The 26,565-nt window shown below is 37.6% G+C and overlaps 2 protein-coding genes across 3 annotated transcripts; one reads left to right on the forward strand and one right to left on the reverse strand.

Annotated features, from left to right (window-relative positions):
- Positions 1–17,342: 17,342 nt before the first annotated feature.
- On the forward strand, positions 17,343–21,818 carry LOC307158623 (uncharacterized protein). Of its 2 annotated transcripts, none has more exons than XM_079871357.1 (6): positions 17,343–17,696; positions 17,885–17,939; positions 20,521–20,718; positions 20,820–21,013; positions 21,262–21,280; positions 21,372–21,818. In XM_079871357.1, exons 2-6 carry the CDS (start codon positions 17,924–17,926, stop codon positions 21,395–21,397), a joined length of 453 nt encoding a protein of 150 aa, XP_079727483.1. In that variant the 5' UTR covers positions 17,343–17,696; positions 17,885–17,923; the 3' UTR covers positions 21,398–21,818. The 2 variants fall into 2 exon arrangements, with proteins under 2 accessions (XP_079727483.1, XP_079727484.1); XM_079871358.1 differs by having other exon boundaries at positions 17,616–17,696; positions 17,888–17,939.
- A 1,938-nt stretch (positions 21,819–23,756) lies between these two features.
- Positions 23,757–24,852, reverse strand: LOC307158624 (uncharacterized protein). Its single transcript, XM_079871359.1, has 3 exons — positions 24,787–24,852; positions 24,355–24,496; positions 23,757–24,041 (listed from the first exon to the last, which is right to left on the reverse strand). The coding sequence occupies exons 2-3, from the start codon at positions 24,492–24,494 to the stop codon at positions 23,810–23,812; spliced, it is 372 nt and encodes a 123-aa protein (XP_079727485.1). The 5' UTR covers positions 24,495–24,496; positions 24,787–24,852; the 3' UTR covers positions 23,757–23,809.
- Positions 24,853–26,565: the final 1,713 nt, after the last annotated feature.

The following is a 26,565-nucleotide window of genomic DNA, read 5'->3' on the forward strand; positions in this document are numbered from 1 at the left end:
ATAGGCCTATGTGACAGTCTCAGAGGTGTAATATTCAGTGTTGGGGTTTACGCATTACAAGTAACGCGAGTTAATTACAATTTTTGAAAACTACTTTTTAAGTAACTAGTAAAGTAACGCATTTTAAATGTACAACACATTATGCGTTACTTTTTCAAATAAGTAACGCAATTACTTTGTTTTCCCATTTATAGTGGGAATAAAGCAGAATAGTGGGAATTTGCACAGGGGATGCTTGTAGTGGACATTGGCAACAAAGATGTGCATGTGAGAGGGTGTTGTGTGTGAGAGAGGCTGTATGTTATGTGTGTATGTGAGGGTGTGTTTGAGAGAGAGAGAGAGAGAGAGAGAGAGAGAGAGAGAGAGAGAGAGAGTGTATGTGAGGATGTGTGAGAGAGTGTGAGTGTGAGGATGCAAGAGAGTATGGCAAGCCGTTTTAACTTTTATTCATTTCCGGGATATGAATTGTTGATATCAAGAATTACATTTTTGATATCAACAATTACATTTTTTGATATCAAAAATGTAATTCTTGATATCAACAATTTAATTTTTGATATCAACAATTGAATTCTTGATATCAACAATTTAATTCTTGATATCAAAAATGTAATTCTTGATATCAACAATTGAATTGTTGATATCTGTAATTGTATTTTCACTAGTGAAATGTCACCATAGGCTGCCATTCAAAATCAATTGTTGATATCAAGAATTCATTTCTTACTAGTAGAAATATAATTTTTGATATCAATAATTACATTGTTACTAGTAAAAATGGCAATTACTGATATCAATAATTCAATTGTCACTAGTTGAAATATATATTATTGATATCAACAATTGAATTGCTACTAGTAAAAATTTAAATTTTTGATATCTGAAAATGTATTTCTGATATCAATATTATTTCAGATATCTAAAATGGCTTTCTTACTAGTAACAATCACATTCATGATATCAGAAATTAACATTGTCACTAGTGAAAATGGAATTATTGATATCAAAAATAAAGGTTTTTACTAGTAAGAATTGTATTTCTGATATGTGTATTCAGAATTTTAACTAGTAAGAAATACATTTTTGATATCTGTAATAGTTTTGTCGCCCTTTTAACATTTAAAACACATATAGGATATGAATTGTTGATATCAACAATTAAATTCTTGATATCAACAATTCAATTCTTGATATCAACAATTCAATTCTTGATATCAACAATTCAATTCTTGATATCAAAAATGGAATTGTTGATATCAAAAATGTAATTGTTGATATCAAGAATTTAATTGTTGATATCAACAATTGTATTTTCACTAGTGAAATCTCACCATAGGCTGCCATTCAAAATCAATTGTTGATATCAAGAATTGATTTCTTACTAGTAAAAATATAATTGTTGATATCAAGAATTACATTGTTACTAGTAAAAATGGCAATTACTGATATCAATAATTCAATTGTCACTAGTTGAAATGTCTATTCTTGATATCAACAATTTAATTGCTACTAGTAAAATTTTTCATTTTTGATATCTGAAAATGTATTTCTGATATCAATATTATTTCAGATATCTAAAATGGCTTTCTTACTAGTAACAATCACATTCATGATATCAGAAATTAACATTGTCACTAGTGAAAATGGAATTATTGATATCAAAAATTAACATTGTTACTAGTAGCAATTAAATTGTTGATATCAAGAATAGACATTTCAACTAGTGACAATTGAATTCTTGATATCAAAAATAAAGGTTTTTACTAGTAAGAATTGTATTTCTGATAAGTGAAACTGGAATTTTAACTAGTAAGAAATCGATTCTTGATATCAACAATTGATTTTGAATGGCAGCCTATGGTGACATTTCACTAGTGAAAATACAATTACAGATATCAACAATTATAGTTTTTACTAGTTGAAATTCAATTGTTGATATCAAGAATTATCATTTTAACTAGTGAAAATGTAAATGCTGATATCAAGAATTAGCATTGTTACTAGTGGAAATGTAATTCCTGATATCAAAAATTGCCATTGTTACTAGTAGAAATCTAATTCCTGATATCAATAACAATAATTTTAACTAGTGAAAATTTAGTTGTTGATATCAAGAATTCATATCCTGCGAATGATTAAAAGTCAAAACGGCTTGCCTATTGCCAGTCCCAGGATATAAATTGTTAATATCAATAATTATAGTTTTTACTAGTTGAAATTAAATTGTTAATATCAAGAATTATAGTTTTTACTAGTAAAAATTTAATTGTTGATATCAAGAATGAACATTTTTACTAGTTAAAATTGAATTGTTGATATCAAGGATTCATATCCTGGAAATGAATAAAAGTTAAAATGGCTTGCCATAATAGAGTGTATGTGAGGATGTGTGAGAGAGTGAGAGGATGTGTGAGAGAGTGTGAGGATGCGTGTGGTGTGAGGATGCGTGTGAGAGTGAGTGTGAAGACGCAAGAGAGTGTATGTGAGGATGTGTGAGAGAGTGTGAGGATGTGTGAGAGAGTGTGAGGATGTATGTGAGAGTGTATGTGAGGATGTATGTGAGAGAGTGAGTGTGAGGATGTATGTATGTGAGTGAGTGAGTGAGTGTGAGGATGTATGTGAGAGAGTGAGTGTGAGGATGCGTGTGAGTGTAAGTGAGGATGTATGTGAGATTTTGATTTTGATTTATTGGTTTATTTAAAGGGGGACAGTGCAATTTCATAAAACACATGAACAAACATGGTTAAAAAAGCCAGAATTAGCCAAAAGGCTATTTTGCATCTGTAGTCCCCTGGCCAAGATGTAAAAAAGCATTAAAATACGAACAAGAAAATACATTTACAAGTCCATGGCAAATTGACTACAATATAACTACAATATAAATGACACTGTAAAATAACTTAAGGTACACTGTACCTGTTACAATAATAAGACACACAAAAAACACATTTTCAGAAAGGCTATAGTATATCAAATATATAAGAGAGTGAGAGAGTGAGTGAGTGTGAGGATGCTTGTGAGTGTATGTGAGAAAGTGAGTGTGAGGATGCGTGTGAGAGTGTATGTGAGGATGTGTGAGAGTGTGAGTGTGAGGATGCGTGTGAGAGTTTATGTGAGGATGTGTGTGAGAGTGTGTGAGGATGCGTGTGAGAGTGTATGTGAGGATGTATGTGAGAGAGTGAGTGTGAGGATGCGTGTGGTGTGAGGATGCGTGTGAGAGTGAGTGTGAGGATGCAAGAGAGTGTATGTGAGGATGTGTGAGAGTGTGAATGTGAGGATGCGTGTGAGAGTGTATGTGAGGATGTATGTGAGAGAGTGAGTGTGAGGATGCGTGTGGTGTGAGGATGCGTGTGAGAGTGAGTGTGAGGATGCAAGAGAGTGTATGTGAGGATGTGTGAGTGTGAATGTGAGGATGCGTGTGAGAGTGTATGTGAGGATGTATGTGAGAGAGTGAGTGTGAGGATGCGTGTGGTGTGAGGATGCGTGTGAGAGTGAGTGTGAGGATGCAAGAGAGTGTATGTGAGGATGTGTGAGAGTGTGAATGTGAGGATGCGTGTGAGAGAGAGAGAATGTATGTGAGGATGCGAGTGAGAGAGTGAGTGTGAGAGTGAGTGTGAGGATGTGTTTGAGAGAGTGTATGTGAGGATGTATGTGAGAGAGTGAGTGTGAGGATGTGTGTGGTGTGAGGATGTGTGTGAGAGAGTGAGTGTGAGGATGCGAGAGATTGTATGTGAAGATGTGTGAGAGTGAGTGTGAGGATACGTGTGGTGTGAGGAAACGTGAGAAAGTGAGTGTGAGGATGAGTGTAAGAGAGAGAGTGTGAGGATGTGTGTGAGAATGAGTATGAGGATGTGTTTGAGAGAGCTTATGTGAGGATGCGTGTGAGAGAGTGAGCGTATGTGAGGATGTGTGTGAGAGAGTGAGTGTGAGGATGTGTGTGACAGTGAGCGTATGAGAGGATGTGGGTGAGAGGTATGAGTAGGATTTAAATCAAACTTCGCTTATCTATGGGATATGGGAGGCCGGATGGGACGAAACACACTGAAATACTTGCGACACACTTTGAAACACTTGCGACACACACTGAAACACTTGCGAAACACATTGAAACACATTGAAACACTTGCGACACACTGAAACACTTGCGACACACTAGAGCCCTGCACGGGCCTCAAATCTAGGCCCGAGCCCGGCCCTGGCCCGAGACGCTCAGGCCCTAGCCCGACCCGCGTCCAACAGCTCATCAGAATTATCAGCCTGAGTCCGACCCGAGGCCGTTTTTTTTTTTTTTTTCACAGCGGCAGCCTGCCCTATTTGCAGCCATTGAAATATGTCCGTTGTGTTAGTTATGTTTCTTTTCCTTTCATTTCTTTATTAAGTTAATTTAAACAAATGTTTGGAGCATTTAAAAAAAAAAAAATTTGACGACTAAGCAAGCCGAGCCAACAGCGAGTAAAACATGTTTGATCAATTTAGCCTCTCAAATCAACGCTAATACTTTACTTGGCTACAATAAAATCCATAGATATAAAACACTTCAATCATATCACACAGACAGTTAGTTTAATGTTTATTTATTAAACCACAGTGAGTAAATTTTTTTGAAATACTGAGGCAGGCTCAGGCTGCTCGCAACAGCGCTCGCAAACGAAATGAGCAATAGCTAATCTAAACAAATTAAATTAAATCAAAAACAAACTTGCAGGTTATCTTACCTCAAAAAATGCACCACAGAACATGGCCATTCTTTTTTCCAGTAGTTTCCAACAGTTAAACGAAAATAAAGTCCAATAAAACGAAAAGTTAGAACAGTCTCTTACAGAGCATCGTGGAGAAAAAGAATAGCATCCACAGTGGAAGATTTTAACCCAGTCCTCTCTTCTATCACTCTGCGATTTTTTCTCTTAATATTCTCCATTATTTGCATGAGGTGAATCGTTGGTTGCGCTGACGGGAAACCTTCTGTGTGTGTGCGTGCGTGCGTGCGTGAGACTGTCATGTCAATCATATGTCAGTGTAATTATAAGATTATGAAAGTTATGAGGTTATTAAATGTCTTTCTATGTTTGTTTTTCTATCGTCGACATCAACTTCTCATATTTTTTTTATTAATGTCTAAAAGTATAAAAAGAAGGATAACCCAAAAAAGGCCCGAGGCCCGAGGCATGTGAACTATGACGTGAAAATTGGCCCGAAGCCCGGCCCTAGGGGCGTAAAAAGGTCGGGGCCCGTCGGGCTCGGGCTGAAATGCAGGGCTTTACGACACACACTGAAACACTTGCGGCACACACTGAAACACTTGCGACACACACTGAAACACTTGCGAAACACACTGAAACACTTGCGGCACACATTGAAACACTTGCGACACACTGAAACACTTGCGACACACACTGAAACACTTGCGAAACACACTGAAACACTTGTGAAACACACTGAAACACTTGCGACACACACGCGACACACACTGAAACACTTGCGACACACACTGAAACACTTGCGACACACTGAAACACTTGCGACACACATTGAAACACTTGCGACACTGAAACACTTGCGACACACTGAAACACTTGCGACACACACTGAAACACTTGTGAAACACACTGAAACACTTGCGGCACACATTGAAACACTTGCGACACACTGAAACACTTGCGGCACACTGAAACACTTGCGACACACTGAAACACTTGTGAAACACACTGAAACACTTGCGACACACTGAAACACTTGTGGCACACATTGAAACACTTGCGACACACTGAAACACTTGCGACACACACTAAAACACTTGTGAAACACTGAAACACTTGCGACACACTGAAACACTTGCGAAACACACTGAAACACTTGCGGCACACACTGAAACACTTGCGACACACACTGAAACACTTGAGACACACACTGAAACACTTGTGACACACACTGAAACACTTGCGAAACACACAACATTTGTGGCACACATTGAAACACTTGCTACACACACTGAAACACTTGCGACACACACTGAAACACTTGCGAAACACACTGAAACACTTGTGACACACACTGAAACACTTGCGGCACACACTGAAACACTTGCGAAACACACTGAAACACTTGCGGCACACACTGAAACACTTGCGACACACACTGAAACACTTGCGACACACACTGAAACACTTGCGACACACACTAAAACACTTGTGAAACACACTGAAACACTTGCAACACACACTGAAACACTTGCAACACTTCTACATTCGAACATTCGTACATTTGAATATATTTATCATACGTTCATACATAATGTAATTATAAAATGTATGTTATGTATGTATATATATATATATATATCAAAAAATGTATGTTATGTATGTATGTATATATATATATATATATCAAATGTCGTTTTTTTATATAATTTTGATTATTTGATTATTTATAAGACATTTTTTATATATATATACATATATGTTTTTGTATTATATAGAACAATGTTTGATTATTTATAAATAGATTTTATAGTACATATAATATTTTATAAATAGTAAAATTGCATATAAAAATACATTCAATCCATTTTCACATTCAATCATACGTTCGAAAAGCTGAAGCAAATAGTAGCAGGACATGCTTAACTTGAAAAACTATTAAAAGATCAAATTCTGTACACACCTTATTAATAAACCATACTATGTACATAAAAGCAGATGAGTCCAGAATAAAACGCATTTAATTACACGTTAAGCGTTTTCCTCCCATGGAAACCCGTTATTATAAAGAAAACGCTTAACGTGGTTTTCTATTAGAGGATGGCATAGCGGTTTCCACAACAAATCCTTTAAATGGTATTCAATGCAAAGCAAAAATGAAAAATATAGGCTAAGTAGCCTATAAAATAAACATACATTATTGTAAAATTAATTAGCCCACAAACAATATTTATTTTAAAGCCTAAACTAATTTATTTAAAGCAAAACTGAAACCAGTGTTGGGTGTTTATCTGTAATAGGCTAAGTGTTGTATTTGTTTATATTATTATTATTATTATTAATATGTGCATTTTTATATTTTTATTTATGAACTTATTTATGTAGACTATATCACCGCTTATGGGCAGGGGAATGGTTCTGAGTTTCGTTTGTTGGAAATATGAACTGAATTTATAAATGCTTTTGAAATGAAGAACTTTGCGTTTAACAAACAAAATATTTTTTTAATGAAGATGGCGTTTGGAGTGGTAAAATATTTCCCTGTTCCCTGAATCAAGGGCTTAATATGAGGGACGTGTAATTAAATGAAATCGCAAGTGTTTCAGTGTTTCGCAAGTGTTTCAGTGTGTGTCGCAAGTGTTTCAGTGTTTCGCAAGTGTTTCAGTGTGTGTCGCAAGTGTTTCAGTGTGTGTCGCAAGTGTTTCAGTGTTTCGCAAGTGTTTCAGTGTGTGTCACAAGTGTTTCAGTGTGTGTCGCAAGTGTTTCAGTGTGTGTCGCAAGTGTTTCAGTGTGTGTCGCAAGTGTTTCAGTGTGTCGCAAGTGTTTCAGTGTGTGTCACAAGTGTTTCAGTGTGTGTCGCAAGTGTTTCAGTGTGTCGCAAGTGTTTCAGTGTGTTTCGCAAGTGTTTCAGTGTGTGTCACAAGTGTTTCAGTGTGTTTCGCAAGTGTTTCAGTGTGTGTCGCAAGTGTTTCAGTGTGTCGCAAGTGTTTCAGTGTGTTTCGCAAGTGTTTCAGTGTGTGTCACAAGTGTTTCAGTGTGTTTCGCAAGTGTTTCAGTGTGTGTCGCAAGTGTTTCAGTGTGTGTCGCAAGTGTTTCAGTGTTTCGCAAGTGTTTCAGTGTGTGTCGCAAGTGTTTCAATGTGTGCCGCAAGTGTTTCAGTGTGTGTCACAAGTGTTTCAGTGTGTGTCGCAAGTGTTTCAGTGTGTCGCAAGTGTTTCAGTGTGTGTCACAAGTGTTTCAGTGTGTGTCGCAAGTGTTTCAGTGTGTCGCAAGTGTTTCAGTGTGTTTCGCAAGTGTTTCAGTGTGTGTCACAAGTGTTTCAGTGTGTTTCGCAAGTGTTTCAGTGTGTGTCGCAAGTGTTTCAGTGTGTCGCAAGTGTTTCAGTGTGTTTCGCAAGTGTTTCAGTGTGTGTCGCAAGTGTTTCAGTGTTTCGTGAGTGTTTCAGTGTGTGTCGCAAGTGTTTCAGTGTGTCGCAAGTGTTTCAGTGTTTCGCAAGTGTTTCAGTGTGTGTCACAAGTGTTTCAGTGTGTGTCGCAAGTGTTTCAGTGTGTCGCAAGTGTTTCAGTGTGTTTCGCAAGTGTTTCAGTGTGTGTCAAGTGTTTCAGTGTGTGTCGCAAGTGTTTCAGTGTGTTTCGCAAGTGTTTCAGTGTGTGTCGCAAGTGTTTCAGTGTTTCGCAAGTGTTTCAGTGTGTCGCAAGTGTTTCAGTGTGTGTCGCAAGTGTTTCAGTGTGTCGCAAGTGTTTCAGTGTGTTTCGCAAGTGTTTCAGTGTGTGTCGCAAGTGTTTCAGTGTGTTTCGCAAGTGTTTCAGTGTGTGTCACAAGTGTTTCAGTGTGTGTCGCAAGTGTTTCAGTGTGTCGCAAGTGTTTCAGTGTGTGTCGCAAGTGTTTCAGTGTGTCGCAAGTGTTTCAGTGTGTGTCACAAGTGTTTCAGTGTGTGTCGCAAGTGTTTCAGTGTGTCGCAAGTGTTTCAGTGTGTTTCGCAAGTGTTTCAGTGTGTGTCACAAGTGTTTCAGTGTGTTTCGCAAGTGTTTCAGTGTGTGTCGCAAGTGTTTCAGTGTGTCGCAAGTGTTTCAGTGTGTTTCGCAAGTGTTTCAGTGTGTGTCACAAGTGTTTCAGTGTGTTTCGCAAGTGTTTCAGTGTGTGTCGCAAGTGTTTCAGTGTGTTTCGCAAGTGTTTCAGTGTGTGTCGCAAGTGTTTCAGTGTGTGTCGCAAGTGTTTCAGTGTGTGTCACAAGTGTTTCAGTGTGTTTCGCAAGTGTTTCAGTGTGTGTCACAAGTGTTTCAGTGTGTTTCGCAAGTGTTTCAGTGTGTGTCGCAAGTGTTTCAGTGTGTTTCGCAAGTGTTTCAGTGTGTGTCGCAAGTGTTTCAGTGTGTGTCGCAAGTGTTTCAGTGTTTCGCAAGTGTTTCAGTGTGTGTCGCAAGTGTTTCAATGTGTGCCGCAAGTGTTTCAGTGTGTGTCACAAGTGTTTCAGTGTGTGTCGCAAGTGTTTCAGTGTGTCGCAAGTGTTTCAGTGTGTGTCACAAGTGTTTCAGTGTGTGTCGCAAGTGTTTCAGTGTGTCGCAAGTGTTTCAGTGTGTTTCGCAAGTGTTTCAGTGTGTGTCACAAGTGTTTCAGTGTGTTTCGCAAGTGTTTCAGTGTGTGTCGCAAGTGTTTCAGTGTGTGTCGCAAGTGTTTCAGTGTGTCGCAAGTGTTTCAGTGTGTTTCGCAAGTGTTTCAGTGTGTGTCGCAAGTGTTTCAGTGTTTCGTGAGTGTTTCAGTGTGTGTCGCAAGTGTTTCAGTGTGTCGCAAGTGTTTCAGTGTTTCGCAAGTGTTTCAGTGTGTGTCACAAGTGTTTCAGTGTGTGTCGCAAGTGTTTCAGTGTGTCGCAAGTGTTTCAGTGTGTTTCGCAAGTGTTTCAGTGTGTGTCAAGTGTTTCAGTGTGTGTCGCAAGTGTTTCAGTGTGTTTCGCAAGTGTTTCAGTGTGTGTCGCAAGTGTTTCAGTGTTTCGCAAGTGTTTCAGTGTGTCGCAAGTGTTTCAGTGTGTGTCGCAAGTGTTTCAGTGTGTCGCAAGTGTTTCAGTGTGTTTCGCAAGTGTTTCAGTGTGTGTCGCAAGTGTTTCAGTGTGTTTCGCAAGTGTTTCAGTGTGTGTCGCAAGTGTTTCAGTGTGTCGCAAGTGTTTCAGTGTGTTTCGCAAGTGTTTCAGTGTGTGTCGCAAGTGTTTCAGTGTGTTTCGCAAGTGTTTCAGTGTGTTTCGCAAGTGTTTCAATGTGTTTCGCAAGTGTTTCAGTGTGTGTCGCAAGTGTTTCAGTGTGTGTCGCAAGTGTTTCAGTGTGTGTCGCAAGTGTTTCAGTGTGTTTCGCAAGTGTTTCAGTGTGTGTCGCAAGTGTTTCAGTTTGTTTCGCAAGTGTTTCAGTGTGTGTCGCAAGTGTTTCAGTGTGTTTCACAAATGTTTCAGTGTGTGTCACAAGTGTTTCAGTGTGTGTCGCAAGTGTTTCAGTGTGTTTCGCAAGTGTTTCAGTGTGTGTCGCAAGTGTTTCAGTGTGTGTCGCAAGTGTTTCAGTGTGTGTCGCAAGTGTTTCAGTGTGTTTCGCAAGTGTTTCAGTGTGTTTCGCAAGTGTTTCAGTGTGTGTCGCAAGTGTTTCAGTGTGTGTCGCAAGTGTTTCAGTGTGTGTCACAAGTGTTTCAGTGTGTTTCGCAAGTGTTTCAGTGTGTTTCGCAAGTGTTTCAGTGTGTGTCGCAAGTGTTTCAGTGTGTTTCGCAAGTGTTTCAGTGTGTTTCGCAAGTGTTTCAGTGTGTTTCGCAAGTGTTTCAGTGTGTGTCGCAAGTGTTTCAGTGTGTGTCGCAAGTGTTTCAGTGTGTGTCGCAAGTGTTTCAGTGTGTTTCGCAAATGTTTCAGTGTGTGTCACAAGTGTTTCAGTGTGTGTCGCAAGTGTTTCAGTGTGTGTCGCAAGTGTTTCAGTGTGTGTCGCAAGTATTTCAGTGTGTGTCGCAAGTGTTTCAAATGTCTGTACAAGTCTAATGTGAACACGCAAGTGTTTCAATGTGTTCCGTCCCATACGGCCTCCCATGTGGATGTGTGTGTTGACATCATTCACATTCTTGTGAAGACATTCTTGTGACATTTCAAAACTATAATCCCAGCTGTTGTCAGGCAGTTGATGAGGTGTGAAACCCACACTTGAACTAGATGTTGACACTAAGTTTGAACTTGCTGAGCTGTAGGTACCTAAATATATGCAGAAGTACACAAAAAAACATAGGCTGTTATGAAATGATGCTACATGCACTGCAAAGCCATCTATTTTTCCACACACTGTAAAATCCGGGGTGTGGGTTAGTTAATGTTTCAATCCATCAAAGAAACAGATGATACACTAGGAGATGCCAGAGCTGGAAGAGCCTCACATATTTACATCCTGTTTTATAATATATCATGGTCTTGCAATAAATGATGGCTTGTACAACAGTGTGTGAACATTATTTTATCATTGAAAAACACATAACAAGCAAATTCAGGTGTGATGAATGAAATGTTCACCCTATACGATTCTTTATGTGAAAAATGAATTCTTTCCTGAAATACTAGAAGTTGATCTAAAATAGAGCTAAATGTTCCATTAAAGGCATTCAGTACACCATGTACTCACCAGAAAGGGACATTTCATCAGGACTGTCACAGGCTGTATTTGAGGACAGTCGGTTGCTGGAAGGGCTTTCAGACACATCACTTTGACCTTAATAAAGGACATAATCATAGACTCATGCTGTGTAATATATTTTGCAAGAGTAATACAAATGCAGTAAAATCATATACACATAGAATGAATTTCATAATATACTTATTTTCTTTAAGGGTTAGTTAATACAAAAATGACATTTCTATCATTAATTACCCACACTCAAGTTGATTTTGTTTCTCAGTCGGAACGGATCTTTTTAATGAAATCTGAGAGTTTTTGGTCCCTCCATTGACAGCTTTTGCAACTACCACTTTCAAGGTCCAGAAAGGTAGTAAAGACATCATTAAAGTGTAGGGCTGAGCGAAATATGGGTAGAACTGATTATTTGTTCAAAATAGCAGCGCAAGCTTCTAGCCTTACAAAGTAATCCATGTGACTCCAGTGAATTAACCTCAATTTATCCCCCCCCCCCCCCCCCCCAAAAAAAATATAATTCTGCTTTGTTTTCCCCAAAAATGAAATAATTTACCACTTTATTTACAAAATATTTCTCTCTAAAAAGAGGGAGAGAGATGTTGTTGCATGTATTGTTGCTTCATAAAATTGAGGTTAAACCATTGGAACCTCATGGATTACTTTAATGATGTCTTTACTACCTTTCTGAACCTTGAAAGTGGTAGTTGCGTAGGCTGTCAATGAAGGGACAGAAAGCTCTCAGATTTAGTTAAAAAGATCTTCATTTGTGTTCTGATGAAAAGAACTAAAGGGTTTGAAACATGAGGTTGAGTAATAATGACAGACTAACCCTTTAATATGAGTTGCATTATATACAAATTCAAACACATACTTGTGGATTTGAAGCATGACAGGAGTCTCCTTGCTTCCACTGGCTTGAGGATGGGAAGAAGGTCACTCTCCTGGACATACTTCATGTCCTCGCGCTCCTGGACTCCAAACTCCCCCAGCGCCTCAAGCAAAGGCTCAAGCTGGCTCATTTTTGGAAGAGCTGATTTAATAAAAGAGGCAAGAGCACTCCCTCCATCCATGACACTAGAGAGACAAGACAGACAACTAGTCCAAATGCGTTTCCCAAACGCATCGTAAGCCTAAGTTAATTCATTATAATGAATTTTGAACTTTGTCTCAATAGCTCATTGTATATAACAGTCTTGATTTGTTCAAAAATGTAAAATGCAGTAATATTTCTCTAGAAGATTTATGTATAGCAGGGGTGCCCTGTCCTGTTCCTGAAAATCTACCTATCTGCAGAGTTCAGCTCCAACCCTGCTCAAACACAACTGAAGCAGCTAATTAAAGGGTCAGTTCACCCAAAAATGTAACTTAGGCTACATGATGATGCGTATAGCCTACTATTTAATAATGTTTTAAAAAATGCCCTAGGAAATCAATTTATAGCGGAAATATCACATCTTTATGGAAAAGTTTGTTCCTGTTGCTGTCAACATTATTTTTGGAAGATACATTAAAAATGCAGTTAGCTTCCCAGATAGCATGTAACCATTGAAACAATGTTGAGTCAGTGTTGATGCGTCAACGCTGATTACATTGAAATGACGTTAGAAAGTGATGTTGCTTTAGCGTCACTCTTGCACCCTCGGTTAATATTGAAATAATGTTCAGATTTCAATCACAAATCAATGGTGTTAATATTGCTTCAACATTACAAAGTGGTGTTGTTTTTGCATCACTCTTGCACCCTCAGTTAATGGTGAAGCAATGTTGAGATTTCAACCAAAAATCAACAGTAATAGTATTGATTCAACATTACAAAGTGATATTTTATCAACATCACTTTTGCACCCTCATGTAATGTTGAAACTGTTGAACAAAAAATCAATAGTAATGCTTCTGAATCAACATTACACTATGATGTTGAATCTACATCACTGCTGTTGAATCAACTCTGAAATGAACAAAAATAATCGATGGTAATATTGTTTAATCAACGTTACACTATGATGTTGAATCTACATCACTGCTGTTGAATTAACACTGAAATTAACAGAAATAATCTTTGATAATATGGTTTGATCAATGTTACAATGTGATGTTGATTCTAAATACATTTTGTTGAAACACTGAAAATACAAATAAAAAGGAATGTCAAACAATGTTGCCATCTGATGTACCAAGTTAATGTTGAAACAACATTAATATTTCAACTACACTTCAATGATGAGTCAAATTCCTGACCATTTAAAAAATTGGCAAAAACCTTTTAAAATATAAATGACACCTTTCCAGCAGTTGAGTCAATTTATTTTATTCAATCAATCAATGACAAAAATATATTAAAAGATCATTCTTTAAAAAAGAAAGGGGGAGAAATGGGACAAAATCATTTCAACCTTTAAAAATAAAATTGGCTTCAGAAGTCTGATGTCATAACTACAGGTGGTCCAACGGTTCAGGTTTTTAAAAATCTGTCTTTCATCAGACTACTGCCTCTTTTCCTTTGGGTTCTCTGAAATCTGAAAAAGAAAGAATGATGTTACTCAAGAACAAGTCAATTCAGTTGCCACATTCAAGAAATGTTAATATACGAAACACAATATGATTCACTTTTAAAAAAAGTTGCCGAACACAAAATATTCTAACTATGATTAAAGTATTGTTAAATTCTGTTTATTTCATTTATTTTTCTAAAATCTATTAATGCTTCAATATCAAAAGAAAGTACTATGGCAGGGGTGTCCGATTTTATCTCCAGCCCTAATTAAACACACCTGAGGCAGCTAATCAAAGTCATTAGGATCAATGAAAACTTCCAGGCAGAGGTGTTGGAGTTAAACTCTTCATGAAGAGGAACAAACACCTCTGAGCTATAGCCAGGCCCATTAACTATATCTCAGTTCATTTTCTGTGAAACTACATAGCATTCAAGTAACAAATTTATCTTGTAGAATATAAGAGCTTAGGTTTTTTCAATGAAAATTTCTTTATGGTTCAGCCCGTCATCATTTACTCACCCTCAAGTTGTTCCAAACCTGTATGAGTTTCTTTCTTCTGTTGAACACAAAATAAGATACTTTAAAGAATGTTGTTAACCAGAAAGTTGACGGTGGCCATTGATTTCCATAGTAGAAAATAAATACCATGGAAGTCAATGGCTACCATCAACTGTCTGGATGCCAACTTTCTTCACTCTTTTTGTGTGCAGCAGAAGAAAGAAATTCATACAGGTTTGGAACAACTTGAGGGTGAATAAATGACAGAATTTTCATTTCGGGCTGAACTATCCCTTTGAAGCTGCAGATTCACCTTATGTAGACCTTAATCTCTTTAAATATCACAAAATAGCCATGTCAGTCACTTTCTTAATAAACACAAGATGTTTTTTGTTATTGTGTTTCAGTGGAAACAAGCTAAACTGAATGGAAATCAGTTACATTTCTCAAATTTAATACAGATTCAGGAATATGAATGATTACCTGATTAAGCAGTGATAAGGCACAGGATATCATCAAGTCCCAGGTCAGGTGATTATGCTGTCGACAACAACTCGGTGTATGTCAGCATTATCAGGAGGGTGCTTCTCTTTTTTTTTTTAATTGTCCATCTTCATCGGCCTTCATTCCTACTAAAGGAGCAATGTGCTCTGCATGCAAGCACTGACGGATGCAAGACATAGGCTATGTTTGCAGTGTAACTTTCTTGCATGTTCATGTCTCCTGCACTTCAAGAAATGTGTTAAATGGCGTTAGAACTGTATTCAGGAAATTCGTAATAAACTTTACTAAAGCAATGTGCATTTTTTAAGAATGTAGATGCACCATTGTTTGAAACCGTGAGAAGTCATGTAAGTATGTCAGATGCTTCAACAAACAAGACTTCTGTATAGGATGCACCTATGTTTTCTCTCTAATGAGGAAGCATTAGACTTCTGAGAAGTGCGCATGCAAAACCAAAATGGGCGTTTACCAATCAGTGGCCAATTTCAAACTACAATAAATGTTTTTCAACCATTTTTCAACAGACTAGCTAAAATCATGAAGGCCCACCCCTAAACCAAGCCCCCAGTGGACTAGAGCAAATCGGATAAAGCGGTTGAAAATGCCCATTGTGGTTTGAAAACACCCCACTGATTGAGAAACACCCACTAGTGTTCTGCAGAGATACATGCCTGAATGATCTTGTGCTCATCAACTACAAATCACTGTTAGTTTAATGTCACTGTCTCCACCCATGTGTGCTGTTGGCTTTCATCAAAATTTCAATGCTGATCCAACACACTTTAAACACTTAAATGTCAATCTCAACCAAAATTATGGTTTGGATCAAAACTCAACATTGTATCAATGTCCCCATGCTATCTGTGCGATTTATTTCAACACTTTACTTACTTTGAAAATTAATGTATGTTAGTTGATTTAGTAACAATAAATAAAATGCAAGTAAAAAGCATGCTAAAAACAGAAATACATTATATGCACCATTGTTTGAAACTCAGAGAGTTCATGCATGTCAAACACACAAGACTTCAGTATAGGACGCACCTTGTGTTTTCTCTCTAATAAGGAAGCATTAATTAACTACTGAGAAGCCCACATGCAAAACCAAAATGGGCGTATACCAATTAGTGCCAATTTTCAAACTACAATTGTTGTTTTTCAACCATTTTTCAAAAGACTTGTTAAAATCATGAGGGCCCACCCCTAAACCAAACCCCCAGTGTATTAGAGCAAATGAGGTAACACCATTGAAAAGTGCCCATCATGAACTGAAACACCCCACTGATTGGGAAACACCCAGTAGTGTTTTGCACAGATACATGCCTGCAAGATCTTTTGCTCATAAACTAAGACTCACTGTTAGTTCAATGTCACTGTCTTCACCCATGTGTGCTGTTCCCTTTCATCAAAATGTCAATGCTGATCCAACACACTTTAAACATTGAAATTTTGATGTCAACCAAAATGATGGTTTGGATCAATTCAAAACTCAACATTGAATCAATGTTACCATGCTGTCTGGGTTCTGTGTACGGATCTACAATGCATGGCATAAAATGTGGTTAATAGTGGATAATTTGACGCACTTCCGTGTCAAAGTGTCTGTTATCAGCGGATTCTGATCACGTGTGCCCAGACATTAGAAATTCCGACCTACTGATGTTTTACGGCCATGTCCGGAATAAAGAGTAGGCCTATGTATGGTAAACCTATATACATTAGGGTGATATTAAAGTACATATATTGCCCATCTCTAAGTCATTTATTCCCTGCGTGAATTGTAAAGTCACGTCCACAAACCTCTTGCATATTGATTGGTCACACCACAAGGTGTCACTGTGGCCTCAAAGCTTCAGCACTGCCACTTTGAGCTTGATTGCTATGCCTGAGGTAAAACACGCCCCCCTCATTAGCATACAGAGCAATAAATGTATAAATAAATGTGGAAATAAATAAATGTAGACATAAATACATACATAAATAAATGTGAACATACCGGTGAATAAAAGTAGAAATAAATAAATGCATAAATAAATGCAAAAATAAATGTGGAAAAAAATACAATTATACCTAAATAAGGAAATAAAAGTATAAATAGTCATTTATTTTAGGCAGTTTTGGTCCTCCATAACAGTGTAGCTCATCTATGAAAACTTTCCACAGCTAGAAAATGAGCAAACTTTTTCATTTTGGCCAGTGTTTGACATTGACATTGTACAATACAAATGTTGGAGTCACTGTACAGCTTTAACTCACCTTAATGTCAATCACTAGCTGATGCATTTGTGAATGTGATTGCGATTTCATTGCTATTTTCAGATTTGATATGTTTTATTCCCTGTCCCATTTCTTTTTATTGTGCTTGTCAGGATGTAGGCTAAACCTCTTTTCGATGGCCAATCTATTGTTTATTCAATTTCCCCCTGCTGTGCAAATTATGGGGGGAAGCATCATGATAGGATTAATGCATCTCTACCTATAGCTTTCTTTCCGTGACTGGTCTGGTTATTTGTGTGACTTCAAATCGGCACTTTCACAGTCTGCCATTCCAAAGCGTTCACCGGACAGTTTCAGTATTTATACTGGTGAAACATAAATTTCACCCTTCAAGATTTCAATGAATAACAATAGGCCTATTAAGCAGGACAAACAAGGTAGCCTACGAGAAATGTAACGTTTGTAGAATATGATAATTTGAAACAAACAATAAGGCTATGCTAATGTATGACGTTGGTTTTAAAGTCACTTTCACTTTCACATTCTGCCAAAGCATTCACCGGACGTTTTCAGCGTTTAGGCTATAGTGGTGAAATATCAATTACCCTTCAAGATTTTTATGAACAACAACATTCAACAGAACAAACAAGGTGAGAGAAGTAACGTTTGCCGAATGCAAACGAGTAGCCTTGGCTAGATAATCTGTCAGACTCGCTTTAACCACAGGTCTTTCTATAAGAAACTGTATATAGGCCTGTCTGCTTTCTTTATTGGTGTTTAACCGCGACATATACAAAATCCAAACCACTGTGCTGATTAATGTCGCATTTTCTTTCAGCAGCAAACGTTTTCCATCTCTACACTTCAGAAAAACACAATGCCGAAGACTAAGAGTAAGTCACGACATTAGTTTTGTATAATGAGTAGCCTAACTATCCAAACTTTTAAGAAGCCTAGCTTTTAAAGGGACAGTTCATCCAAAATAAAAATTGTATTTACTTATGTTCATGTTGTTTAAAATGTAGGCCTGTGAAAAACAAAAAAGCAGTTTGTGTTTTATTTCAAGCTAGTTTTTATAGCTAGTTATTTAACCCTTGTGCATCCTTAATGACATTTTTGTCTTTTTCAGTTTTGTTTTTTGATCACGTTGCCCTTGTTAAAGGTAGGCTACTTTAAGCGATGTTGGGTCACTTCTTGTTGACGTAAGTATTGTCAAACAAAACGGAAGCTAGCTCGACCCTCCCTACTCCTCCTCCTCATCCCGTCCCCTCACCCTCCCTTCCGTGCTTTTCCGATGTAAATTCGGGATTTCGCGCGTTCCTTCTCCTTTTTCCTCTTCTTTGCTATTTGTTCATCGGAACGTCGACTCTTTGGTCGTGTGTCGGCCATATCAGAATTCAAGATAATATAATTCTAATGTTAGTTGTTGTCTAGGACATCTCTCCTCTAACTAACTTCCCTCTTCATGTGCCCACGCACTAACCCCCCAACCCCAAATCCAAACCCACCCCCACCCCCAAATCATTCTTGTCGGTTATTGGCTGGAACACTGTTTGTTATGTTTCGTGGTCCAGGTTGGGCCAGTTTGTTTTTGTTGCCGTTTGTGCAGCCTGGCCTGTCTACAGAGACCGCATTTTTTTTACAGTGTGTTCAGGGGACAGGCATCTAGCGGATAGTGAGGAAATGTATGCTGTATGTGACAAAAAAATGTTTCGGCCTAAAAAACACTCGCATCGCTTAGAGCACCTTTAATGCTAACTGCATAAAATTTGGCACAGGTGTATATTTTTATTGTAATTTTACTATTTCACCCCCATTTCCTTTAAAAAATATTTTTTTGCACAGGTCCACAAAATAGTTCCTCTCAGCACCTTTTGGACAAAAATGTCTGCATTGAAACCCATTAAAACTGCATTTTTTTAATCCCAGGGCCATTTAACTATAAAATGTGTAATAAAAACAAATGTGTGCCTGACACATGTGTGCGTTTGTAATATTTGAGAGAGAACCACTGTGTACACCAGTGGAGTTTTGCTGGCATCCAGTGGGGAAAATATGGTACTGCGCCCAAACAAAATCTTACTGAAAGGTCATTTTTTGAGATATTAACTAGAGGTTGAACGATATTGGTTTTTCTCTGGCCGATGCCGATATTTAGAAATCAGGGCAGCCAATGGCTGATATATGATGTCGATTTTTTTGGCCAATTTTCCTCCTTTTTTGTTAGAACTACTGTGCTATGTGTAACTTTTTTTAATTGATGCACAAGGGTTAATTTCTTATTTTGGCATAATGTCGCTGATTGAACTCAGCTTTGCACATGCATATTATGCTGTTCACGATTTTTTAATATGCATTATTTTCGAGTTTTGATTTATTACGTTCATTTATTCATTTATTTATTCAAGTCTTTCTGTGTAATTTCATGGTGCAATATGTTTCAAGGATGGTGCATTACTGAGCAGCGGTGAATCACGGTCTTAAATACAGTGCTACAATGCTACATGCATGTATAATCTCTGCATAGTTCAATTATAAGCAGTAGGCCTACCGGAGACTGCAGTTTCAGCACCAGTCAGCATTTCATGGTGGGGATAACATATGGGCCCTATATGGTTTTGTCCATGGGTTCCATGTCTGCCCATATGGGGCAAATTCAGATAAAGCACACATTGAACCCATGGATTTGTCACCTAGCCAATTATACTCCAGTAGACCTGATTCAAAAGCCAAATTTTGCAATCTTCCAAGTCAAACATATATTTATCATTAGAGTGGGCAAAGCCATTTTAAACTTGAATGTGCAGATAAAAACTAGATGTGCAAAAACTGTTCAATATACTTCTTGATGTTGCTATGTATTATCATATACCATATTATTTTAATTTATTATCGTAATTATAAATACCATTTGTACTGTAGTGCAAACAGCTTTACTGTTTACTTCACTGTTATTCTTCTAGTTACTTACCTAGAGGCTAATAAAACAGTCTCCCACATAACACAGAATATAGCTTATTTTATTGAAAAACATAAACTTTCTGCATCTTTTTTTAGATGCCAAGATGCTGCAACTTTCAGAGCATCTTTTTTTCCATTCAATGGAAGTGAATGATGACTGAGACTGTAATTTTGACTAACATTACTTTTTGTGGAATAAATTCATACAGGCTTGAAACAATGAAGGTGTTGTAAATAACAGAATTTTCATTTTTGGGTGAACTATCCCATTTAAGGCCAATAATAACAACATTCAGTGCCAATTGAAATAACAAATTCAACACAGCAGTTTGTTTGACCTGTTATATAACTATCAAGTTATAATAAAAGTTTGAAGAAATTTAGAAGCTTTTAAACTTCACAATTATATACACAATAACACAATAGTTTAAATGCAGTTGTGTTGTATTCAATTTGCAGTTGCTTTGTATTTTAATCCATTAACCTGTATCCCTATCATGTTTTTTTCTCTAGTTAGATATACAACGAAAGCTCCTGACAGTGTCAAAGGCATTCCCAATATATTCAGGCGCAAAATTGAAAAGATTAGTCATTCAATCAAGTTAAAAGAGGCAAATGACAAATATCTTGATGTGGCTATTACTTTAGTTTTCTTTCCAATTGTTTCACGCACTGGAACTGACATTGACGCCGCAGTCAGAGACATTATAGGTAAGAAATGGTTTATAGAAGATGTTGCATTTCATTCCTTAATATAAAATGGTTACATATACTGGATAACTGACAGTTATCTACTCTTTCTATCTTTCTAGACAATAAGCCAGCCATTTTAGTGGTGCTTCATCACACATTTGACCCTGAGTGCATTGTGTCAGACAGCAGTAAATTTGTAAAAAGAGAGAACACACTTGTAGTGGACTGTCTGTTCTTTGAGGATAAAGGACTACTAAAGTGTAAACGTAATGAAAAAGCTTATGACGATGCCGTTAAGTGGTTGAAATCACAAGTATGTTTGCATTTCATCAGCATTACATGAATATTGCTTTTTTTCTCAGCTTAATTTTGTTTGTTACAATTACATAACTTAACTCACTTAAAAGTTTCCATTTTCTACATTAATGCATGTTTACATGTGGGTGCATGCACATTAGCGTGTGCATTTTAAAAAAAGTGAGTTTTAACATTCAAGAACTCAAAAACTTTATTTGATTAACATGCTGATAACACTTTTTTTTTTTTTTTTCCCCTCACCAGAAAAGTAGACAGCGGCAAAGTAAGTTACTAATTAGTAAGTTTGTTTACTAATTTGTTATGGTTAATAATATCTAAAAAGCCAGATTAGATAACTGTTTTTGTTTTTACAGATGCCAAAACCTGTACAATCCTCTGAAAAGCAAAAAACAAAAAACAAACAAAGGCTGACAAAATTCCAGTTGAAATTCTGCACAGATGAATTGTTTCACATATTTTACATTTCCTGATCTTCACCAATGTCATTGAACCCTAATCTAATTGAATAGCCTACATTAGTTTGATTGTGTATGTGTATTGATAGCCAATTAAATCTTCCAGCAATATGTAACATTGTACATTTTACAGCCTCATTTTGTCATGTTCAAGTTACAGATACTGCATACCAATGTAGCTAGAGGATTCGGGGCCCCCTGAAATATTGATGTGGGCCCCCACCACCCTTCACCAATATCATACTGTAAATAGATGAGCATGGAGGCCCACATATAACAGATGATGGTGATGTTGTTGTAAAACCTTTATTTTAAAAGTTAAATGTTTATATAAAAATTACGACTAATAAAAACTAACAAAAAGCAAGAAATTTTTAAATAATAATAAAACAATTTATTTATTTTATTTAACAATTTAATACAATTTTAATACAATTTTTTAAAAAATATTGTATTTTTAAAAGTTCAGCAAAATCCATCAGTCTGTTATAATTCATAAATCAAAAAGTAAACATTTAGAAATTGACAAGAATGCAGTCAAATTTAAAAAATAAAATCATTTATTGTATTATTTTTTAATAAAGATAATATGGAACTGGTAATATTATTAAATAAATATAATAAATGTATACATCCAAGTGCAGTGTGTTGTATTCGTGTTTTCTTGATGTAATAAATACATCATCAGCCGGCAGGTCAGGTGCATAATGCAATGCGTCGTGACTCGTGTCAATTTTTTTAACTCTATTCACAATAGTGTAAAAAGACAGGAATTTTGACCACGTAATCATTCGGTCGATTGTGGTGCGCACCGATAATGAAAAGTGACAGTACTCAGCAGGCTGTAGACGGTTTTCTTATTCCCAGCGAAATAACAATACAACCTGTCTTTAGGAACGTCTTGATTCTTGATCGACTGGGATAGGCCTACAACAATTCTCCTGGCCTCCCTCTCCTTCTTTTCATGGCGTTTCTTAGCCTGATTTAAGTTTTCTTTTCCCCGACATTTTTCAGTCAGTCCTGGGGCACGTTCAAGTTCAAAACGATGCGCAACGTTTTGCTACGGTTTCCGGGTTGAACGTCATGTTTCCTGGAAACGGCGTGCACAGGTGTGCAACCGTGCAACAGGGTTTGAGATACGTTTTCTCTAGTTTGGTGGGTGTGTCAGAACTGCAGTCCAATCAGCAGCAACATGTATATAAAACACGCGGTATTAAAGTGCACTCGCACAATGGGTTCGAGGAAAGTAATTTACAAATGTGTTCGATGCAACAACTGAGGATATTAGAAGACATGTTTGTCGTAAGTTTTATTGTAAAAATATAGGATATCAACATAATGATGTAGTTGTTTATATTTTTTAGCTTCATTGCAAGTGTATGACATTTGGTATAGAAATAAACAATGGTAATTAAGTGCTTTTCCTAAAAATGAGAAAGAAAATACAGGGTATTAAAACAGTATGAACTACAAATAAAGTCAGTATGTGAGGCTAAATAGATGTGTTTTAGTCTGAATTAGGTAAGATGTGTGCTTCCATTTCAGTTTCAGCAATCCCTTCACTCGATTGGGATGTTCTCTTTTGTTCTGGGCGGCAAGTGCAGTTACTGTAACATCGGGCATAGTATTAAAAACATATTTATACCGACTTCATCAGGCTCCGAAAATTCTTCACAAAAACACAAAGAATGGCCTTCTCAGCTGCCATAGTTGCAACTCTTGCGTCATCGGAACAGTGTGTTCAACGCATCACCGTTTCTGTTTAAAAAACGTTGTGCAACGTTTTGTCGGGGCTGAACGCAGCCCGGATGCTAGGCTAATGCTTTAGATCGGACTAAACCATTTTTAGGGAGGTAAGAGAAGCATATATTTGGAAAAAATATTAAACAAATTGCATGTTTTTGTGGTTTTCATTTAAATCTCATGGCATAGGTACAACTAAATAGTAGAATTATTCATACAACAGGGGCCTATATAGTATAACTGCTGGATTTTGTGGGGGCCCCTATAATTGTCACCACCTTTCACCACACTATAGCGACGACCCTGCCAATGTATGAAGCATTTAGACTATAGCCCAGATTTATCCATCCAATCTCCAAACCGCTTGTCCTGTGTAGGGTTGTGGGGATGCCTATGAGTAAACTCGTGTGTCCAATAATAAAAAATAAAAAAGTGATTCATATCCATGTCCATGTCCCTTTCAGTCCATGTTCTTGTTGTACACAAAATAACAAATTCACTTGTTTACATAGTTCTATATTTATAAGTGAATTCATTCAAGAAAACTAAATGTTGTGATTAAAAAATATATATATCTTAAACTACACAATGATTTATATATTCTGTAACGCATCAGTGTAATCTTGATCGTTGTCATCATCTTTTACAGCAGAGCCAGAGGGTTTACTATGGGGATCTGAAACCTCAACAGAGCAACTTCTACGAGTTAACATCTCCACAAGCTCTGTTGCATGTGTCTGCTCAGTCACAATCTTCAGGGTGAATCTGGCTGAGTTCCCCAAGTCTGCAGCATCAACTGGAGTAATCTCTATTTCAGCCATTTTCCTTAAGAAGAAGAGATGAAGGTCAATAGCGTCAGCGAGAATTAAATAGCAGGGGTGCTCAATCCTGTTCCTGGAGATCTACGTTCCATCAAAGTTTAACTCCAGTTATCTGTAACTATCAAATTAAGATCTTAAGGAACACTTGATAATTAAAAAACGGATGTGTTGGACCAGTAGCCTACTGGAACTGAACTCTGCAGGATCATCAGGAACAGGAATGAGCATCCGTGAGACAAGGTGAAGTGATTAATATTGTGTTAAACAAACATAGCCGATCTGTGTGAAGGCATATGAGTTTGTGTATGTTTTAATACTCTGTTGATCTCTGTGTGCGATGTCGTTTCATGAGCCAGCATACAGCAAAGATGACCAGCAATAGGAGCAACAGCAACACCACAAACACGATGAAAATATCAGAGTTCAGCCACCGTGACAGAGAATCTCCCGATTCCATCCCTACAGCAAAGACTAAAATCGATTAGAAATGGAATAGGCTAACACAAACTCATGAACATGTCTTGCTGCTGATATTTAAATCTGGTAGCCTAAGTGAAACTTGGAAAATATAGGCAGCAACAGGTATCGTTAATTTGAACAATAACTAAACATTAGAAATTGCTGAAACGGTTTGATATAGCGCTGCAAGTTTGTTTAATTCCACTTCTTTTGAAAGAACAATAGTTCACTGAAACAAACAACAACAACAACAACAAAAAAGATTTTGTATGTATTAGGCTATAAGTTACCTGATTAGTCTGTTCTGTTGCGCTGTTTGATTCTTCTGATCACCTCAGTTAACGTGCTCAGTCATTAGGGTGGAGACAGTAAAAATATAGAAAATTTGTGGCTATAATAACATTATTTTAATTAAAACTTAAAGTGAGAATACTAGCTTGATGTTACTAGTTAGATTTACGTTTTGTTATTATTTAATTGCAGCAATTAACGGTTGAAACAGTTCAACACTTCAGAACATTACAGGAAGGGGGCGCTAAAGCCCAGGATAAAACTCTCATGCGACTTTAGGACTTCTATCAGGTGTTTGCAAAATGCTGGGGCCACACCAAAAGATATTTAAAATCTTATACGATTTTTAAAATGTGAGAGACCACAAACATGAGGGCAAATAATGCTAGATTTAACAGTTTTGCTCCTAGTGTGGTGTGTGCCGCGATGTGAAGAACACACATGAAGAGATTTTCAGCCTGAGATCCGACTGTGAAAACGGGAAATCTCGCAAAATCTATTGCGGACGATAGGCAGGAAGAAACTGCTATGGTAGTGTTTGGGATGCTTTTGACAGAACATTGCCACAAATCGACAAGCTGATCCTCCATCTCTGGTGTCTAGGCCTATATCCATTTTACTCTGTGCTGCGCCTGCGCCATGACTGCGTTTGTGCTTCCTTCTTCTGTCAGCTCGCTTTCTGATTGGGTATCGTTTCGTTCCTCCTGACAATCAAAAGAGTAGCCTACCTACGTGCGCGTTTGTCCCATAGGTTTGTCCTCGGGGTTCCCCATCAGAAATCGTAAATATTCAACATGTTGAATATTTAGGCTACGATTCAAGATCGAGTAGGTTCGGTCCCTCTTATGCCTGGTCCAGATTACACGATTTTTTTGTCTGTTACGATAGTCACTGTGTCAGATTACACGATTTTGACTCCTAAAAATCTTGTCATGTCGTGGACAAGAAACATGTCAGACTACACGTTGTTTTCCGACAAGTCATCGCGAGCCGTCTCACACTCTCATTCACTCGCACATATACACGCACTCACTCACACACATGCACGCTCACTCGCACATACACACTCGCGCACACACACACACACACACACACACACACTCACTCACTCACTCACTCGCACATACACACTCACTCACATACACGCTCTCTCTCTCGCTCTCTCTCTCTCTCACACACACACACACACACACACACACACTCACTCTCGCGCACACACACAGTCACACACACACTCGCTTACTCACTCACTCGCGAACACAGACTCTCACTCACTCTCCCTCACTCACTCGCGCGCCGTCGTCGTGGAGGACCGTTAAAAAATTAAACATGCTAGTCTTTCTGTCGTGATGTCGTGAAGCATCGCAGACGCGACGTAGGTTGTCGCCCACTATGACACACTATACGAGATGAAACGATCGAATCTTGCGTCCCGACGCCCGTTGTCGTTTGCGAATCCCCACGACACCCTACGTCAAACGGATCGTGCCAAAATCGGGCTAAAATCGTGTAATCTGAACCAGGCATTAACACACTTCACACCACAGAAATCTGATAAAATAATCTGAAGAACCATCAAGATAATCGGGACTTAATTTAGGATTGTCGGAAGCGGACCCAATTATCTTGGTGCGGCCCCAGCATTAAGCAGTAAGCCTAATTTAAATCCGTTTAAATTTACCTTGAGGAAATAGGCCTACCACTTTTATAAAGATAGCCTTTACTCTTTTGCCAGCCTTGGGGCAGAAGCAGGAGAGGAGAAAAATACAATAAACCAA

The sequence above is a fragment of the Squalius cephalus genome (assembly GCF_949319135.1).
Source record: "Squalius cephalus genome assembly, chromosome: 5".
Taxonomy (NCBI): Eukaryota; Metazoa; Chordata; class Actinopteri; order Cypriniformes; family Leuciscidae; genus Squalius; species Squalius cephalus.

Coding starts and splice junctions, on each gene's coding strand:
- LOC307158623 (XM_079871357.1), top strand. Junction 20,719..20,819: donor CGCAGTCAGAGACATTATAG/GTAAGAAATGGT, acceptor CTATCTTTCTAG/ACAATAAGCCAGCCATTTTA.
- LOC307158624 (XM_079871359.1), bottom strand. CDS start 24,494: ATGGAATCGGGAGATTCTCTGTCACGGTGGCTGAACTCTGATATTTTC. Junction 24,042..24,354: donor CGCACACAGAGATCAACAGA/GTATTAAAACAT, acceptor CTTCTTCTTAAG/GAAAATGGCTGAAATAGAGA.